At 32.2% G+C, this 22,233-nt stretch overlaps 1 protein-coding gene across 4 annotated transcripts in view; it reads right to left on the reverse strand.

Annotated features, from left to right (window-relative positions):
- LOC143044491 (cytohesin-1-like) overlaps positions 1-22,233 on the reverse strand; it is a 36,822-nt gene extending 14,589 nt beyond the window's left edge. Inside the window, exons 1-7 of one of the 4 annotated variants that reach the window (XM_076216539.1) lie at positions 22,082-22,233; positions 14,580-14,653; positions 8,570-8,634; positions 4,007-4,073; positions 2,800-2,918; positions 2,240-2,433; positions 1,608-1,756 (exon numbers count right to left, since the gene is read on the reverse strand). In XM_076216539.1, coding sequence (XP_076072654.1) covers positions 1,608-1,756; positions 2,240-2,433; positions 2,800-2,918; positions 4,007-4,073; positions 8,570-8,634; positions 14,580-14,653; positions 22,082-22,136 — 723 coding nt within the window. In that variant the 5' untranslated portion in view covers positions 22,137-22,233. Of the gene's footprint in view, positions 1-1,607; positions 1,757-2,239; positions 2,434-2,799; positions 2,919-4,006; positions 4,074-8,569; positions 8,635-8,993; positions 9,024-11,363; positions 11,968-14,579; positions 14,654-15,253; positions 15,383-22,081 lie in introns of those variants that run through there. The other 3 variants (XM_076216540.1, XM_076216537.1, XM_076216541.1) reach the window with 3 other exon arrangements.

Here is a 22,233-nt window from a genome sequence, read left to right on the forward strand (position 1 = left end):
ATGACAGTTGACAATAGAATAAAATATCACAAATATTTACTTCTATATAAATGTATGCTTATGGAAGCACCAATGTACCTAGTTCAAAAGTTTAAACTGAAATCAGATAATAATCCTTACTCCTTAAGAGGTGTCACTCAAGGTAATCTGATAGTTCCTAAGCCAAAAGCTGAGCTTTATAAGAAATCCTTTGCTTATTCTGGATCAGTGTTATGGAATGGACTACCACACAAAATGCGTAAAGCTCAAAACACTTTTACTTTTAAGCAAAGTATCAAGAAGTACCTAACACAATCCTGATAAGAAATGTTTGATACAATGTATTTGTATATTTTTTATTTTCGTTTGTATTTTTAACTACATGTATACATCTTAAACAGCATTATATCTTATGTTAATAACAATACATTGGACTACATGACTGTAAATTAACTATGTGTAAATATCTGTTTTGATTGTATTGTAATTTGTATGTGAGGGCCTCAGGGAAGATTGGTTTATTATAACTAACTGAGTTTACCCTCTTTAAATAAAGAATTTATTATTATAATTTCAACCAATCATTTGCTGAGAACAGATATTTCACTACACTCACCAATCAAGAAATGCGAAAATAGCAAAAATTAAAGAACCTTAGTGAGCACGCTCACATACCCCACGTCCCCACATTGTCATTGGAGAAATTAAATAAGTGTAAGAAAAAAAAATTGTATAAGAAAAAATATTGAATAATAATTTCCTGTCAATATGCACATCAACATAGTATGTCCTTATTATCTACAAAATTTCATGAAATTCTGTTGTGTGGTTTCAGAGGAGTTGAGATGACAAACTGTTGCAGAAGTACATTGAAGCAAATAAGTTCAAAGGGGCGTAACTCCTAGAAAAAAAAATTGAATCGTAATTTCCTGTCGATATGCACATCTACATAGTATGTCCTTATTATCTACAAATGTTCATGAAATTCTGTTGTGTGGTTTCAGAGGAGTTGAGATGACAAACTGTTGAAGTAGTACCTTAAAGCAAATAAGTTCAAAGAGATGTAACTCCTAGAAAAAAAATTGAATCGTAATTTCCTGTCGATATGCACATCTACATAGTATGTCCTTATTATCTTAAAAGGTTTCATGAAATTCTGTTGTGTAGTTTCAGAGGAGTTGCGATGACAAACTGTTGCAGTAGTACATTATGCAAATAAGTTCAAAGGGGCGTAACTCTTATAAAAAAAATTGAATCGCAATTTCCTGTCGATATGCACAACTACATAGTATGTCCTTTTCATCTGAAAAGGTTTCGTGAAATTCTGTTGTGTGGTTTGAGAGGAGTTGCGATGACAAGAAACAGGACTGACGGACGGACAGACGGACTGACGGACGGACTGACGGACGGACGGGTCAAAAACATTATACCCTCCGCAACTTCGTTGCGTGGGGTATAAAAATAGAGACAAACTCATAACTTTTCCAACTCTACTAATATATTATCACAATGACCTATATGAAAAACAATAGGCATTAAGATTTTTGAATCAGTAGAAAAAAAAATAATTCAATAAAATTGAAAATGGAAAGAATATCTATTCATTTTCTTCACAGAGCTGACCTCACCTTAAGAAGTTCATCAGGCAGGTTCACACCATCATTTATCCCCCGGTTCATAGTTATAAATCTTTCAACAGATGGTTTGTCTTTTACTGCAGGGTTGTGTAAAGTTGTATTCAGCATAATGATAGCAAAAGACAGGATATAGCAGGTATCTGAAATATATATTTATTACTACCATCAATAGTTGTTTGTATTGAGAGCTTTTTTTACATTGAAGTCACAAATTTTGCTATCTTATTTCTAATTGTTATAATGAAGAAAATTAGGTTAAAGTCCCTTAGATGCAGTTGACTGTTGACGAATTACCAATACTTTTTAGGTCCCTTCTGGTCATACTCGTTCTGCACTGTTAGCCACTAGTTTGATGCCCCTGACTGGTAAAATTTTGTTTGAACTAGTAAGTTCAAAATTTTGTTTAGACATATAAGAAAAATGTATTTATATTTGTCAACAGACTTGTAGTCAGAAAAGATTGTGGTACAGACTGGCAGCTAACCATGGTTTAAATGAAAACACCAATATGTACCAAACCAATAAAAAACCATGACAGTTTCTTTCTTTCCAACAGCAAATTGTGATTTATCAGTATTTTATAAAGTAAGTTTTTTGGTATAGATTTTCAGCAAATATTATACCTGTACTGGTAAACATTCCTGGGTTTAATTCACAATATCTTTCAGCGAAGCATTCCATCATTCTGTCGATTTTCTGTGCCTCTCCTGGCAGACGGAAACTCCATAGGAACTGCCGTAAAGCTTGTACCAGTATCATATCAGAAAACTCATGCAGGTTCACAAATGCCTTCAGTACCGATATATTGAAATCTTTTCTGTAAAAAATAAAATATTATATTAATGCAGTGCCCAAAATATATAAGGAAAATCAGTAGTGTTTACTGTATAGTGGTTTATATTTGCAGGTGAAAAATTACTTTAGGATTGGATAAAAATGTGGATCAAACCAAGGACCTCTTGCATTTTGGGCAAGCTACTTTTAGAAACTGAAAGATGCATATCCAAATTGATTTGATATTGCATGTTAAATATAGACAAGCAAGAGCCACGACAAATAAATTAAAACTGTATTGAACAAAAACATGATGCTAATAAATAAATGGTTAATAAAATTTTATGAAATTATTTTCTGGCCTTTATCCTATAGTCAGAACCTTTACAAAATGAAACTGGATACTTACGCTTCGCCAAGATAGTCTCCGATGGCAGTCTTATTTAGTCCTTCACCTTGGAACAGGAATTTAGCAACCTCTTCTGGTGTGTTGGGTAGAAGCTGATGTTCAATCAAATATTCTATACCCTAAAAAATTTATAACCCTTTATAACATGGTCCTACATAATCATGATAATGATGAGTAATTCAAAAGCTAATGAATCTTTAGAAAAACCAGTTTTTTCCATAGCGACATGAAAATATTGTGATCCAGACCTTTAGATTCCAAAAAGGTCAATTGAAAAATGATACATTTCAGATTACCGGTAAAAATCAGAATGGCATCACATATGATAAATCAATTATATCAAGAATAACATTAAAAAAGAAAATTTTTGAAGCTCACTTACATGATTGATTGTTGGTTGCTTAATGTCCAGTGGCAAATATTTCATGCATATTCAGGACGATGAAGCTCACTTACAAGGTTTAGATATAAGAAGATGTGGTGTGAGTGCCAATGAGACAACTCTCCATCCAAATAACAATTTATAAAAGTAAACCATTATAAGTCAATGTAGAGCTGTTTAAATTAAAGATAATTGTCCCCCATGAAAATGGACAAAGAAAGTACAGAAATGGAGACAGAAAGACATTAACATTTGAATTCTGTTTTGCCTACAGCAGGGGTATAAAAAGCTGCTGTCATATTGACATATACCTTATTTTTTTCTTTTAATTCATATACAAAATTTCATAGTATATTATCTCTCAATTACCTGGTTGTAATTACAGAATTCATCAGAGTCTTTTCTAATTGCAATCTATTTTTAAAATACTGCTTCACTGAGAAACCCACAATATTCTTCCGTATGTTCATATCTATACCATGTATACTATGTATGTTATTTCATTTTATAACGACAAATTTAGAAACTCAATTTCCTTCCTCATCAATTATTTTATACAATCTCAAACTCCTTCTAAATGGATGGAATGAATCATTACATCTGTAGCAGTGAATTTCCCACAAGTTTTCACCTGATTTCAACATCTCTATTTAAAAGTTTCCACAGGGTCACAGAATATCAATCGTTTACAAAAATAGTTTAGTCTTAATTTCAGTCCAAGTTTTTTGTGGGGTTTGTTTTAGACATGGTCAGTTTATTTTTAATTTATATGAATTTGAATGTCCCTCTGGTATCTTTCTCCCTTCTTTTATAATAATCACCTACCTTTTTAGGGTCCATATTAAATTTCTTCTTCCCAATGGACATCTGTTTAGTCTTTGGGTTGTTCTGACTAAAAACAGAAACATTATGTGAAATTACATTTCAGTAAGTCTCAAGTATTAAATTTACAAAGTTAAGATGTCTTCAGGTTTTATGCCTATTCATTTTAGAAACAGAGAAAAAAACTTGCAAGAATATGCCTGAGTTACAATAACACACTGTCATGACAGTTTTTATGAAGTTAATTTCTATAACATGACTAACAGCAGCTTCTGTCAAACCATAAAACTTTACAGAAGAAGACATTCTGTTGTGATATATGTTGAATGATAAAAGAATTTTAAGTTTTCTTATCAATAAAATAAGCAATAAGCAAAATGTAATTTTTTGTATTATTTTAATGGACAGATTACATAAGATGTCTCTGTACATCCTGTCTCTAGAAGGATGACTGTATTCAAGTTTCATTTTTTAAGTGAGGTGTAGAGGAAGTTACTGATCTGAAGTTGAATGCATCCTCTTACATACATGTTAAGTGATTGCAGTATTACAGTACACTGAGGTACAAAGGCCATAAGACAAAAAAGTGTAGATTTTGTGTAACAATCTTTAAGGTGATAAGATACAAAAACAATGGTCTTCAGAATTCAATGAGAACTTGTGAATATGCCAACAGACATTATACCAGGCGCGTAGCTACGTTTACGTCAAAACGCCCGTGCGTACACTTGAATTTTGGTAAAAAAAAATATTTATTTAAATCTCAATAAATTAAAAAGATCTGGTTTAAAGCTATTCAGTCTTTTAAATCGTTCCTCAATTCCTTGTAATTGTTAATAAAAGCGACATTTTTTTCTATCGATCAAATGGTACCATATACCATATATTTGTTCATTTTTCTGTCTGTCGAAGTCTGAATCTTCTGGGTACATTTCTTACTTTCCTTTCGTTTAAAGCATTTCATAATCAGCTGGGATTCGCTATATGGTTTGAATTTCAGTCGAGCCTACATTTATGACGCGAAAACAAGAAATATAAGAGAACCTAGATTTCATTTGAGGCGAAACCATTTAGGCTCAATATGGCATAAAAGTTTTTTTTTTTTTTTTTTAATATAAATGATTTTGTCAAACCTTAATGAAATTTTACGAAAGTTGGAGAGAAGCTTTTTATTCTCAAAAGATTATCCAGACCATATAAATGATAAAATTGAGAATGGAAATGGGGAATGTGCCAAAGAGACAACAACCCGACCATAGAAAAAAACAACAGCAGAAGGTCACCAACAGGTCTTCAATGTAGCGAGAAATTCCCGTACCCGGAGGCGTCCTTCAGCTGGCCCCTAAACAAATATATACTAGTTCAGTGATAATGAACGCCATACTAATTTCCAAATTGTACACAAGAAACTAAAATTAAAATAATACAAGACTAACAAAGGCCAGAGGCTCCTGACTTGGGACAGGCGCAAAAATGCGGCGGGGTTAAACATGTTTGTGAGATCTCAACCCTCCCCCTATACCTCTAGCCAATGTAGAAAAGTAAACGCATAACAATACGCACATTAAAATTCAGTCCAAGAGAAGTCCGAGTCTGATGTCAGAAGATGTAACCAAAGAAAATAAACAAAATGACAATAATACATAAATAACAACAGACTACTAGCAGTTAACTGACATGACAGCTCCAGACTTCAATTAAACTGACTGAAAGATTATGATTTCATCATATGAACATCAGGCACAATCCTTCCCCTTTATATTTTGAATTTTCCCTTATTCTACTGATAAAAGGAATTTCTGTTTGCATATATACAGTCTGTGGTTGAAGTTTGTTACACTTCAATTACTTTGTTAACCCTTCATTGAATTTTATGAAACTTTTGGTTTTTTTTGTGATTAATGTCTGAAGCAAAATTTTGAAAGTATATTTTTTTTTTTTCATTTTTCAATTGACCTACGTACTTATCTTTTAGCAGTTAGCAGACGCTCTGTGATTATTATTTTTTACATGATGATTTTGAAAACCTTTAGATGTTGTCATGAGACTAGGGTAGAAGTTAATATACCAGATCAAGAAAAAAAAATCTAAAGAAAATGTTTTATTATTTAAAATCCTATTATAGACTGATAAAAAGATTCAATTTTCGCGGGAAGCGGCAACCTAGCGAGAACCACGGTTTCACGGAACCCTTTACGAATTTTCATAATGCATCTAAACATCTCTGCAAATTAATCATTTCATATCCGTTAACGACATTTGCACAACAATGGGCCTTATCCCACGGTTCCTTTAAACATATCTTAAAGTAACCGGTTTGGATATTTACCCTAACACCAATGACCATTAGATTTCAAATCAACACAATGAATAGATAAAAAAAAAGGTAGTCTATAAGGTATGTTCAACTTGCTATTGATAAGTTTTTTTTTATAAAAGAAATGCCCCCTTTTCGAAACCCACTGCTAGAAGGTGTTATTACCTGGGTCTGATTGGGCTCTCAAACCCTTCGCCGTGGTTGGGGCGTACACTTAAAAATAGCCTAGCTACGCCACTGTATACATGTTATAGGCATTGATTGCTATGAGAGTGAGCCTATTTACATTCATTAGAGTAAGTGGGCATTATACATGTTATAGGCATTGATTGCTATGAGAATGAGCCTATTTAAAAATGTACATTCATTAGAGTAAGTGGGCATTATACATGTTATAGGCATTGATTGCTATGAGAATGAGCCTATTTACATTCATTGGAGTAAGTGGGCATTATACATGTTATGGGCATTGATTGCAATGAGAATGAGCCTATTTACATTCATTGGAGTAAGTGGGCATTATACATGTTATGGGCATTGATTGCAATGAGAATGAGCCTATTTACATTCATTGGAGTAAGTGGGCATTATACATGTTATGGGCATTGATTGCAATGAGAATGAGCCTATTTACATTCATTGGAGTAAGTAGACATTATACATGTTATAGGCATTGATTGCTATGAGAGTGAGCCTATTTACATTCATTGGAGTAAGTGGGCATTATACATGTTATAGGCATTGATTGCAATGAGAATGAGCCTATTTACATTCATTAGAGTAAGTGGGCATTATACATGTTATAGGCATTGATTGCAATGAGAATGAGCATATTTACATTCATTAGAGTAAGTGGGCATTATACATGTTATAGGCATTGATTGCTATGAGAATGAGCCTATTTACATTCATTAGAGTAAGTGGGCATTATACATGTTATAGGCATTGATTGCAATGAGAGTGAGCCTATTTACATTCATTGGAGTAAGTGGGCATTATACATGTTATGGGCATTGATTGCAATGAGAGTGAGCCTATTTACATTCATTGGAGTAAGTGGGCATTATACATGTTATAGGCATTGATTGCAATGAGAATGAGCCTATTTACATTCATTGGAGTAAGTGAGCATTATACATGTTATAGGCATTGATTGCAATGAGAATGAGCCTATTTACATTCATTGGAGTAAGTGGGCATTATACATGTTATGGGCATTGATTGCAATGAGAGTGAGCCTATTTACATTCATTGGAGTAAGTGGACATTATACATGTTATAGGCATTGATTGCAATGAGAATGAGCCTATTTACATTCATTGGAGTAAGTGGGCATTATACATGTTATGGGCATTGATTGCAATGAGAGTGAGCCTATTTACATTCATTGGAGTAAGTGGACATTATACATGTTATAGGCATTGATTGCAATGAGAGTGAGCCTATTTACATTCATTGGAGTAAGTGGGCATTATACATGTTATAGGCATTGATTGCAATGAGAGTGAGCCTATTTACATTCATTGGAGTAAGTGGGCATTATACATGTTATAGGCATTGATTGCAATGAGAATGAGCCTATTTACATTCATTGGAGTAAGTGGAAAGGACAAATTGTACACTTTAAGCAAGGAATGTCCTGGATATTCCTCTATTTCCAAAATGAACTAAAATCTCTATATTTTTTTGGAAAAGTAAACAAACATATATCTTACATACAATGTTTTAAAGGAACATAATTCACAAAAATAAATAGTGGCACTACCCAAATTCCTACTTGATCTGTGTTTAGTGGTAATAAGCATTATGTACTTGATCTGTGTTTAGTGGTAAAAAGCATTATGTACAAATGTACAAGTTTCATATCATTTGGATGATGCAAACATTTCCACTGTAAAGGGGCATAACTCTAGAACAGAAAAAGTGATGCCACCCAAATTCATAAATGATCTGTGTTTTAAGGTAATAAGTATTATGTATAAGATTCATAACATTCGGTCTAGACAAACTAAAGTTGAAGAACAGAAACCAATTTCAGAACATACAACGGTACGTGCAAACGGACACAAGGGTAAAACTTAATCCCCGATCTGCAAAGATTCATAATATTTGGATGAGATACACTAAAGTTTGAGAATGGAAACCAATTTTGGGACGTACAGAAAGATGTAGATGGACAAAAAGGGTAAAACTTAATTCCCCTGTCCACTATACGGAGGGAGCATACAAATATTTTGATCTGATCTTACCTGCCATCAGAGACATCTATCATGTCCATTTCAGATTGGACGTCTGCTATCTCATCTTTAAGTTCCTGAAATAATAAAATTTACAGTTAGATATTTTAACATTGTATTAAGGCATTACACTTATGCAATTTCTGCATGTCCTTATTAGTATGATACATGACATGTATAAATTTGTAACAGACATTAGCAGTTGTAGTTCCATTTTAAATTACATATCCAAACAGATATTAGCAGTTGTAGTTCCAATTTGAATTACATATCCATGCTAAACCTAGCTTCATTTGAACTTTATAATTTCTATCCTTTTGTACTCCAGTAATTTTGATAAATCTTTGTTGCAATGTACAATTGTTCAATCAGATTTAAAATAACAGAAGAAGTCATGTAATCCCAATTTTTTAATGAACTATAAGAATGAACAGACCTTAACTGTTTCCATTGCTACAACTTAAAATAGAAGGCAAAAGCTGCATTAGCATTAAACTCTGAGGTTCAATACCATAGGAGCAAATCTACCGTTTAAAACATATCCCAACGCATACTTCAAAGTATGGGAAAACAGGAAAGAAAAGTCAAACAAATGCAAAAAAGCTCCGATATAATATAACTTATCATTGTCAAGTGGCTGACCATGTATCATCCTGTTCAGTAGTTTCTGGGAAAAAAGTGAGATTTTTTTCAATTTTCATTCATAATATAGAAAAATTCAAAGTATAAAGAAGCAAGTGTTGTACAGATATGAACAAGAAATGTTAATAATACATGGATTCCCCACTTGCTCCATCATTTTCTATGTTTAGCGGAACTTGAAATTATTTATTGAAAACTTGGCATTAAAATTAGAAAGATCATATCAATTCAAGCTGCTGACCAAAAATGAAAAGTGTTCTGTGACATAGTTTCAGAGAAAGTTGGAGAAAATATTTGTTGTACAGACACACTCCAACTATTTAGTTATAAACATTCACATAAAAGTCAAGCTGTTTAAATGACAAGAGTTGGCCTTATTTATAAAACCAGCTTAAAACAAACCTTATGTAAGAGGATTAATGGTTTTTTAAAAGAAATGTATAGCAAATAAAAAATAGGGACTTAATTTAGAATTAAATTACTGGCTTGCCTCATAAATAATCACAAAATCTACAAAGATTAATACTCCACATCCAAATTACATAAAAAATGCACTATACTATCTGAATGGAGAGATAGGTAATGAGTTTATCAGATAATTAAATTGCCAATACTGAGTATCCTAAGACCAATTAGGCCAAACATTATAAGTGTGTGTTTTACATCAGCAGTATTAAAATTAGAATGGAATGTGTGCAGGTTTTATCTTTAAAAGATAAATTAAGACAAAAGCAATATTTTACTTTTGATCTCTTTAAATTTTCTTAACAGTATTTGGTAAAGCACCAACAATAAAAGTAGGTACCAAACATTAGCTTGATTAAGACAGCTGGTTCTCAAGGAATTGACTTTTTTGCTTGTCCTTTAACATTTTGCAAACCGATGCATTATGTTCAACAACCCTTTTATCACAAACACATCCCATTAAAACTGTCTCTTTGTATTTGTCAAACTGGTACAAATGTGTCTTTTCATTGTGTCAATCTGGTACCATACTGGTACCAATCTCAAACCTAATCTTATCAGCAACAGGAAGTACTACTTGTGTGATTTAGTTGACATTGGGAAGACAAACATCCTGTAACCAGTACTACTTTATGGCTGTACCTGACTGCAGGTTACTCTTTTTATCTTTATCCCCCAGATACTTTATCATTATGATAAAACACATTGCTTTTTATGACGATTTTTAATTAAACGTTTATCTATGTTACATTCAGCAATGAGATACCAACATCTGCAGTACATATATCAGTGATAAAGTGTAATACAAGACTTCCTTCCTTGATTAACAAAATGTCATGGTAAAGAAGTGTGACTGATTACTTTAACAGCATTAGAATGGATGGATGGACAAATGGATTTTACACACATACAAACAAGAGTTTGAATGAACCTTTTGTGTACTTTGGTTGAGTGCACACAAATCTTGTTCAACCCTCAAGCAAACTGTATATGCTTGTCAGGGGCCTGAACCGTGTATCATATTTGTTTCTTTCCTTTATTGTTTAGCACATAAATCCTTGGTTTTCTTGTTTGAATTGTTTGGCATTTTGTCATAACCCTGGCTTTTACAGCTGACTTATGCTCATTGTTTAAGGCCACATGGTGATAACTAGTGGCTTATGCCATTTGACAAGTGGTATCAAACCCATCCATTTAAAATTTGTCATTTTCGGCTGATTTTATTATTTCAATACATATGAACTAACTACCCATACATGTAGGATAATATTAAATACCTATGACCTAAACCAATAAGTTTCAAGGTCCTCTACGTTGCACATATATTTTGTATCTGCAAAATAATTGATTGAAACTGATTATTCGAACTCCTCTAAGACTGAAGACATTAATGATATAAACCTATGCTATAAGTTTCATAAAAATTGGACATGTGAGAGCTCTAACAAGAGTGGACAGACAGACTGGACATGTGAGAGCACTAACAATTAGTGGACAGACAGACTGGACATGTGAGAGCACTAACAAGAGTGGACAGACAGACTGACACCCCAAATTTTTTGTCCCATTCCCCAATGTCTTGTGAGCAGGGGGATAAAGTATGGAGGGTAGCCTATAAAAGAAGGTATGTTGCAACCACAATCACAGACCTGGCCTGAGCTAGTGAAATGTGACAATAACTTCTCTTATACAATCTCACCTTTTTATCAGGGGGTGTGAAAGCCTTTCCCAAACAAGCTCTTTTCTTTTTTTTATATTTAACCCTGACATAAGCATCCTTTCTTTTCAATTTAGACGTAACAGTTTTTTTCATTTTAGCATCTTCAACTAAAGATTTCATCACTAATTTCCAGGTATCATTATATTCTGCCAGAAACAGGGTGGACATGTGCTCCTTTCCAGCCACAGAGACCATGCTTAAATTTGTCTAACCACACAGATGGAAATTTTCTATTATTTATAGTGAACAACTTCCTTAATGATTTGCAATTTGGTAGAAATATAAATATTGTGAAAATTTTCTTCAGTTTTACTCAGGCATCCTCAAAAGACACGAATTAGTAATCCTTTTGAACAATTGAGATATTATTAAACAGCACATCACATCAACTCTGTTGTATTCCACATGTAACATTATCAAATCGCCAGCAGACTATATGAGCATCCATTTTTCTTTTACATTTTTGAACCACTTCAAAAATACCTATTACATCCACAAAATATACTATAATAGAAGGAAAGTATACATTTTTCACTCCAAGGTCTCCTTTTTTAATCCGTTTCAAACTTATCACTGTGTAATAATTCACAAAGGGGGAATAACGAAAAAAAGCCAAAAACCAAACAACAGGAAACATACAAGCCAGTCAGTCCTTATAGCTTTGAAGTGCTTTATAACATTACCTATTGTTAATATATTGTGCAGCATAATGATTCACAAAAGAGTTAGTAACACACATATTATACATGTACATATATGAATGACATTATAGCCTTTTAACATTTTAGGAAATAGCAACTTCAGTTTTAGTAACGAAGTTATATATTTTAAGACTGATATCTTCTCACGGGAAGATTTTCTACTTACTAATGTAGTGTGTATTGGGAATGTGGGATCAACTACGGGTACATATAGACTTGATTTGTCATTTTAGGATGTTTCTCAAATACACTGTATGTCATGTATGTATAAATTGTGTGCATGCAATTTTGAATGCATGCATTTGTCCCAAACATATATTTTTATTTTAAAGATAAAAATAATTTGACCCATCCATTATAGTGTACTTGGCTTTGGTAACTATGGTAAGAACCAACTCAATAATATATTGCTAAAACATGTTCCTGATGATCTTTTCGGGACATAACAGAAACATAACGGAAATATTGTGTGAGGCCGTCCTGATAACCAGGAGACCAAAAATAGGTATACAACACCATAACCCAATTATATATATATATATATATATATAAGTGTCTAAGAATGTAACTTTAACACACTAATGAGTGTTATATTTTATATATTATTCACGCAATATTTCGCTAAACAAATTAGCTTCATCGGGCGTGCGATGAAGCTAATTTGTTTAGCGAAATATTGCGTGAATAATATATAAAATATAACAACTAATTTTATAACACTCATTAGTGTGTTAAAGTTACATTCTTAGACACTTATATAATTTAATTTAGTAACTGCATCAGTTTATTTACAAACTGATCCACACCTAGATAGATTGAATGTTGATTGTTGCTATTTTTAGACACTATATATATATATATATATATATATAAGCTGCTTAAAGCCTTTAATAATAAAAACAAACAAACACAAAGACAGTAATTGTCATAAGGGAGATAATAATAATACAAATGTATAGATCACTAGATTTACTTCCATCCTGTTAACGTTTTTTGGTGTTTTTTTTTTTTAAAGCTTCCACAAAATCTAAAAACTGACCTTGCAAGTGAATAAAAATAGCTTGTTAGTTAGCTGCTCAGTATGCCATTACTATGCCTATCAGGATAGTACTCATTATAAATCATAATTTTTTTATTGTACTTTTCACCTAATGACAGGTGTTTTGGATGTATTTACTGGTACCCTAGACTGCCAATGACCGATTGATCTGATATCTAATCCTAACAAGATTTCTTCCCAGTATCATCACCTGACCAATCAATTCCTGATAATTATGTTTCAGATCTTTCTTTTGTATGATTTTCTAAAACTTTGCCATCTGCACGATTCTGTCATTGGCAGGAGTCATGATTGTAAACATGTAAAGACTTCTTAGACTATTTATACACGCTTGGAAAGTCTAAGAACAAGTGTACTGTAAATGGAAATATAGAACAGAAGATGGCAATCAAAACCTGTGTAACACAGTCCATGCATGCATGCTCCCTATATTCTGGTCAGGGCTACTAGACTTTTGTCTATAAAGTAATGGAACCTGGGTAACACAGTCCATGCATGCATGCTCCCTATATTCTGGTCAGGGCTACTAGACTTTTATCTATAAAGTAATGGAATGAAGAAAAAAAAGACACAGCTTTTACTCTTATAAACATTGGCACAATTTTTTTCAAAGCTGGATTTACCCAGTTATACAAATATTCTAATTAAATAAAATTGATCTAATTTTTTGTTATATTTTACCAATTCTCTTATACTCCAGTTAAAATTGCCAATAAGTACTAAGTACATGTACCAAGTTTTAAAAGGATGTTTTTTTCGATGGAGATTGAGTCACTATGGTATACATAGTTTAAACATCTAGACATTTAGTACTAGATTGATTGATTATTGGTATTTTAACTCCACTTTTGAGCACCATTTTTGGGCTATTTCATGGCAGCCAGTTTTTATTGGTGGAGGAAGACGAAGTACCTGGAGAAAACCACAAACCTTCAATAGGGAAACTGACAACCCTAGTCAATTAAGATAAGAGTCTAGTGCATCTACACCAGTGTCAGAGGTTTCGAACTCTCATGACTGCCTAGTAGTAACAACTTAGAGTCTTAACCCACCCTGTCCCTTCTAACACTAGAAGGTTACAAATGTAACCATATAGTCAAATGAAACTGTTTAGTAGCTATAAAACTTCCAGTTTGCCAGTAAAACATATGCAGAAAATTAGGTGCAATATATAAGATGACTGTAATTTCGATCAAAGTGTGGCAATAGTAGCAATTACAGTAAACCAATATATCTATAGAAAGTTTATATACCCATTATTGCCATTATATGTACCATACTTCTATTTATATTTCTCTTTCATTTACACAGGACAAAAAATGCCTCTTTCAGCACTTAGGCAGTTGTCTGTACAAAAACATTAATTCCATTAAACTTCAGCATGCAGCAATATAATATGCACATTAAACCATATGATAATTTGACTACACATACCTGTATTTCCTGTAGAAGCTGAAGCTTTCTCTTTCTAATGCTATCTAGTAGCAGTTTTTCCTCAGGCGTCAAATCTAAAACAAATGCCGAACAATTAAGTATATCAACATCGCTAATGATTCACTGTATACATGTGGCTACTTAAGTCTAAATATTGCAAAAACAAACTGGCAACGTTTTTTTCTTACAATAAATCACGATAAAATAAACTGTCAGGTGAATTTCTGTAATTATCTGGTGTAATCGTTGTGCAGTTTGTTTTATAAAACTTTGTGGCAAAAAATAGAAACATTTGGAGAAAAAAAACAAAGAAAAAATAAGGCAAATTATCAGGTGTAATTCTTATACATTACAGTTTGTTTTGCAAATTTTGTGACAAAAATAGCAACAGAAGAGAGAAATAACAAAGAAAACAGAAAGAATGGATTTTAAAATTTAAAGTTTGCAAATGGATTTTAAAATTTAAAGTTTTGCATTAAAAGTTAACTCATAGCACTCTACAGTGAAACCAGTTTGTCCAAAACGTGGTGTATTCATTATCCTTTGTTATATCAAATAAAATGTATGCATTCAACAGAATCAAGAACAAAGAGGAAGGAAGAACAAAAGAAAGAATAGATAAGAATCCATTAAGTTATAATCCATGTAATTATCATAAAGAAAAAAGTTCTCACTGCAGTTTTGTTGTGTAGATCTCAAATCAAAGTCACAAGGGAGATTTATCTTCATTAATTAATGAACTAACAACAAACTTCCCTTTTGATGTTGAACTTTGAATACACAAATCTTTAGATTTCACATGGTTAACAAAGATTTATATAATCCAATTTATTACACATCCAACATGTTGAATTTATATCAATGTCTAAAGATAAACACTTTTATGTGGAGCAACACATGAAAATAAATATGCAAAAACTGTTTCAACTTAAAAACAGCATCTGTGTTTTTATTTTTGTATTTTCACACAAAAACCTTGACCAGCTTTTTTGAACACTTTAATCCATCTGTTTTCAACTAATCAAATTCCTGTCTAGAGTTTTCTAACCATGCATGAAATGAAACATGGTACGAAATGAACATGTTTTATAACAGAGATATTTGTAACCACCATATGGTACAATCTATACATAAAATTAATTACTTCGGCTATTTATATATGTATATATCAGTTTGTAATAGCTGGATATTTTCATTTTCTTGCTTACTGAATATCTTTAAACTTTCCATTCATAAATTTCCATACATAATATGTACACACACTGATAAGTATAAACTGTGTAAGGTAAATTAGGGTTAAAGGACAATTCAAAGTGGACCCTGGAGATCTGTGCAGGATGCGTCAGAATCAAACAGTTGTAGTTATTTTTTGCCAACACTTCAGATGAAGTTTTGTTTTCCCGAGTATTTTTATTACAACAAATTCTTTTAAGTGAACGTTTTCAGGAAAAGTAGAAATTTGACAGAGTTACCCATTGCTCCTGAACTGCACATAAATGCAGCATTGATGATGATACCATGTAATATGATATTGATGCAATATAAAAAAATTTATTTGTCAAGAGAAATTTAGTACAAATGTATTCAAATTGTTTCTTCAGAACTGGAATAGACTGAAGAGCTCTTGAGAACCCAATAAAATATTTGACAGAGGTAACATTGACCCTGTCTTACCATTCAGGTTAGCATGGTTAAGGCCAGGATTTAGGGTACAAATATTTCAGCAAAAATCTAAACATTTTTTTTTCATTACAAATTTAATTTATTACTTTATTAGTTGTTACGGTACTTTATTATGTGGTACACAAAAATTTACCCAAAAAATCAATTCTTTTTGGCCCCAGATGACTTTTAAAATGTGTATATGTCATTGGAAAAGCTCCAAATTATCTCCCTTTGGTGCAAAAATTACATTTTTTTGGCATTAAAATTTAAATATCTTTTTTAACTCATCGGTGCCTTGTATTCTTTATTATCATTTTCAAATAAGCTGTACTCAAATTTAACTATTTTAAAATTAAAGTGATTTCTGTAATATCTTTTTATTTCGATATTAACTCTAATTCTCCTATTGGTTCAACAGAAAAAAAAAGTACCTGAACAAAAATGTATGCTTCTTTCGAAGGCAGATTATCAATTTAAATGAGCAGTGACCCCATTTTCTTATTTCTTTTTTCTATTAAGTATATGATAAAGTTGCTTTATAGAAAAACATAGTGAAATGCTCTATTTAAACAAAAATGATTTATACCCGCGAGCCCTCTTCAGGGGCACTAGCTGTCAAATTCATGGTCACCGATTTGACTCAAATATATATGATTTATAACAATGTAAAACATTTATCCAAACTATCAAAAGTTTAAAATAAACAGTTTACAGAGCATGGGGTAGATAATATATAGGTTCGTTTCGTGTGTATTTTAGTCCAGACACCATCTAATTAACTATCCATTTAACCTCAGATGACCATATAAGCGATGTAAACATAATAAAGATATGAATAGATTAAACCAACACCTGCAATTGGATTTTTATAGGTCTTTTTGATTTTATTTTATAGATTAAAAATAGATGTTTCTCATTGGTTTTAACCGTATAAGAATGATTTTATGTGCATCGAATAAGTAATCAAATGATTTACCGTAGTTTCACTTTCATTGTTGACATTCTTTTTCTTTAAATAACCAGTACACGTACAATGCATGCATTGTCAATCTCTAGCTAGGAGTTAAATTGAAGTTCACATGAATACGGATTTAAAGAGGTCGACTCATTCACTTGCAAGCGAATAACTAATTATCAGTGTTTCTTACCGTAATTTGACAAAATTGAACCTTTTTAGGGTGCAAAAAGCAAATTATTTTTTCACTATTTCACTTTCATTATTGATTGAACAGAAAAAAATCAAACTTTAGATTTTTTAAATATCTCTTAGCTAGTGCCCCTTTAAGATGTTATTTGCTCTATATTTATTTTCTTGAAAATAGAAAAGCCATATCTTTTTTCCTTTCGCTATGTCTTTAATTTGTTTTAGGTTTGTTGCAATCCACTCATGAAACTCATGATTCAAATAGATGGCAGTTGTTTAAAAATTTCTGTTTTTAAAGAAATAGTGATCTTGACTCTAAAAGTATCAAGCATATGAACTTTGAACGTCTGATTTTTAATCTTTGACACTGTATTTTCCAACTATTATATTACGGCTAATTTAACTTTTTGTGGTAGAGAAAACCTTTAACCCCATGGATTACAAGCTCTATCTTCACTATGTTCACCAAGTTAAGATAAAAGTATTACATCAAAGTAAATAAATTATACTTTGCTACATTTTAAGTTAATTCAACCGTTATAGTTAATGAAGGAAATAGTTCTATGAATAAATCAGAGGCTATTTCAAAAGGGATGGGGGCCACTCAGCTAACGCCACACACACCTCTTTACATACAGCAATGCCCAGACCAGTTAGGATTTATAATAAGCAGACATGTCACCTCTGGCATCGTTTTTTTGCACTTCATATAGCCTAAATATCCTTGATCCACACACCTGTGACTATCATGAATATCCTTTTTTTTTAATTATGATATGCTAGTGGGCTTAACCACCAAAATTTCAAATACAGATTTCCAAAGTTTTTCAAAAAGTATCAAAGTTTACATACAATGTAAGTTACAACATTTATTTCACTGACATCCTGGTCTTCGTGTGATCACATAATTAGTTCAGAAAAGAAGCAGACGAAGGCGGTTTTACAACCTTTGATACGGTACCCTCGACAGTCTAGCACAGTTCAGTTGGTATAAACAAAACTGGATCTATGTTATGTGCACGTTGTAATAAACAGTGTGTATATAAGTTTCATAACATTTGGTTGAGGCAAACTCAAGTTAGAGAACAGAAGCTAAAAATGTTGTAATTGTTGTATTTATTAAGGGGCATAACTCGAGAAAATTTAGAGTGACACTACCAAAATTCCAATTTGGTCTGTATATTGTGGTAATAAACATTGTGTATAAGTTTCATAAGTTTGGTTGAGGCAAAACTCCAGTTAGAGAACCAAAACCAATTTCGGGATGTAGGGACGTGTGTACAAACACACAGACAAAGGTAAAACTTAATGCACCTCCACTACGTAACATCGGGGGCATTAAAAAACCATACACACATAAACTTAGGGTATCCAAATATTTGGAATTTGAATGCATTAAAATGTCAATAGTATAATTTAAACACTAAAACATGTTAATGAACTTGACGAATGATCTTTTAACATATTTTCAAATATTTAGACTTTCATTCATTTTTTCCTTTTGTAGACAAATCATTGGCTAATAATAAATGATGTCACAGCTTTTTCTATTCAAACATTTTTGTCTTGAAGTTTTACAATAAATTGTAGGAGTTATAGATTTGCACAGATTTGAACAAGGCAAGATTTGAAACATTTTGATTCATGTATCAATTTTTTTTTTTCCCCCCAACACTAACATGACTAATTCAGTAATTGACTTTGCTCATTCAAGTTATAGTTTGTTTTTATAAACACGGAGATAACTCATGAAACATACTGATTTAGAACCAAGTTAAAAGGAAAGTATATTTATCAAAATAAATTTTGCTGAGATCATCTACATACATGCCTACCTCTAATAAACATGGTGCTCTTTTGTCTACTTTTGGTATGTCAGTCAGGCCTGAGGGGTCTTTACCAAGTGTTATTTTTGTAAAAAAAGTCATTCTTCTTTTTTTGAATTTCTATTGACTACAATGCTCTTACAGTTTGTTTCATTATCCATCAATTATAGTTGTCTTAATTACTGTTCATAAAAATTTTCATGGACAATATAAATCTTCTTTGTCTGTAATCTTCAATATACAGCTCAATACCAAGACTCTAGGTAGAAATTTTTGAAGGCCTTACTCATTTACTTAACACAACTGATTGCTTGTTTAGCTTTAGAGATAATAGGTTGAACTCTTATCAAAAGGTAAATATATCAAACCAGAACAAAAAGGGGTTGTGAAAAAATACTAGATTAAACTTTTTTAGAGGAGAAGATAATAAGGATTATAATTATTCAAACCTTCAAAATAAAATAGAATTTTTACATATTTACATATATACATGATATACATGTACAAGTAAACATAACTTCTAATCTATATTTACATGTAAGTAAATAAACATGATTTGTATCAGTACAATGTATGTCATGCATGTGTGTGTATTGTAAATTTGTATTGATATTTTGTGTCCTGTATTTCAAAATGCGCCTGACCAATCTTTTCAAGTGAACTAGTTTTGTTAACCTTTACCTTTTAATGATAGGTTGTCAACTTCACATCTTTCTTTCTATGTAATTCCAAGACTGAATGTCCAGTGGCAATCATTACAATCATATTTAGAACAATAATCATTGATAATAGTTCATGTTTCCTTAAGATTGCCTCACACTTGTTTTGAATTAGTGAAGACCAAACAATGATTTTGATGTTTGAATAGCTAGTTTACAATTGCAAGACACTGTTTGCTGAAAGACATTTCACCCTAAAGCAGTCTGCATCAAAATCTTTTCTGACTACTTGTCTGAAGACCAATATTCCAACATTTTTCTCAGGTGTCTAAACAAAGTTTTGCAAAAACTCACTAGTCTGTATGAAATTTTACTAGTCTGGGGCATGGTACGCCATGTCATAGTGGCTAATGGTGCAGACTGCCAAAAAAACACATCCTGATTTTATCATACTCAAATTATGTGTGTTCCCCTCCTTCAATTATATGTGTATCTGGCACTCAGTGATTTTCCAACCCTCATTTTGGGGCCGAATTTCGACCCCATTCCCAAAGAGAAATATGCTCTTTTTTTCCCAATTTTCAGCTCTAAAATTCCCAATCGTATATGGACATCGTCGCGAGATTTTGTTATTGTCGTATCTCCGTATCGTGCATTATTTTGTTGACAAATCTCTGAGCGTTCGGGGTATTTCGGGAGTTATCATTATCGTTCATTGGTTTGCAATCTTTTTTGGATTGCATTGCAATCTACGATATTCTGGTCACGTTTGCGCTTGAAACATCCGAATGAATAATTCAATGACAAAGCAAAAAAATAAGACATAATGTAAACAAAATGAACGTAGATCATGTCTCACAATTCCAAATATTACACAAAGAAGCTAAAGGCGGCGGACGGTAGTAAATGCCAGAAGCTGGAAGCTTTTGGATTCAAAAAGTCGTTTCTACTTCCTTCTGATGAAACAAGTGAAAGAAGGAAAAGACCGACTCTCAGATACAGAACTGGAACAACTAGTTGACATGTTTAAAAATAAACATGAAGGAAAACTTGGAATTTTAAATAAAACTAAAAAATAAATGCTTCAGATTTCAAATGTGTCTTTTTAGAATTTCTATAGATTCTCATCATTATAAATAGAATCAGAAGGGATAGGTTGAATTTTACCTTTCAAGAGTAAAGTTACAAAGCTTGAGTGCATGCAAATGTGTCCTCAGACACATTCAAATTTTATTTTTAATCCTTTTCCTTAAAAAGATAGCATATTTTGTAGGCAATTCATGCAGTTAATCCTTCTCAGAATGCAGGATTTTGCACCTAATTTTCAAAATTTTCTTGGGGGGGCATGCCCCCAAACCCCCCTAGCGAGGCGCACACGGCTTACGCCTTGTGCCCGCCGTCGTAAAGACCAATCATATTTTTCCCAAACCATAATTTTTTTCCCAATTGCATGGGCCCCAGGACCCTTCCCCTAATCACCAGGAAAATCACTGGCACTGTTACTACAGGTAAGATAAAACTAATTTACAATCCCCAGTCATTTGTATTCAGTAAGTTTAGCTTTTGACAGTTAACATAATATTTGTAAATAAAAATACAAAATTTGACTGGTTTGTTATTGGACCAATTATTTCAACAGTACATCTACATCCCCTGGTCCTTACAATTCCACCACAGCAACAATCACCTTACATAATTTCAATGATGTCTGACTCAACTATGGAATCAATAAAATAAATGAAATGGAACCAAATACTAAAATCAAATGTTTTTAAACCAAACAAAACTCTCTGAAATGTCTTTAAAGTTTGCATTTATTCAAATGAGTAATTAACAATAATATGTGCAACAAAACTTGATATACCTTTATAAGAAAATGGTAGTTTTAATCAATGTCATGTGAAAAGTATGGCTGTAGCGCTAGCTGGCCTATAGGAATTATTGAGTGAGTTGTTTATTTTTTTATGAATCATAACAGTGACAGATTAATGCAGCTTGAATCGGCTAACAACAGCATCTGAGTATGAATTTAAACAAAAAACTAAAATATAACTTTATATCCGACATGACTTTTGCCTCAATAATAATTATTTTAATGGATGTATACATGTATGTATTTATTGACCTTTATAAATTATTTAATTGTTGATAAACATAGTTCGCGGACAAAGCAGCCTATTTTAAAACAAGAATTGCATTAGTACTGACCTGATAGATCAAACGAGTTGCAAGTTTCTGAACTCATTGTCACTTGGATCACCATTTAATATTATCTTCTGTAAATATTATCTGACTGTATAACCAAAACAGTAGCCAATCCAACTTCCTCCTCCGCCTACACAGCAGCGGCCATTACACAA

Source organism: Mytilus galloprovincialis, chromosome 9, assembly GCF_965363235.1.
Source record: "Mytilus galloprovincialis chromosome 9, xbMytGall1.hap1.1, whole genome shotgun sequence".
Lineage (NCBI taxonomy): Eukaryota > Metazoa > Mollusca > Bivalvia > Mytilida > Mytilidae > Mytilus > Mytilus galloprovincialis.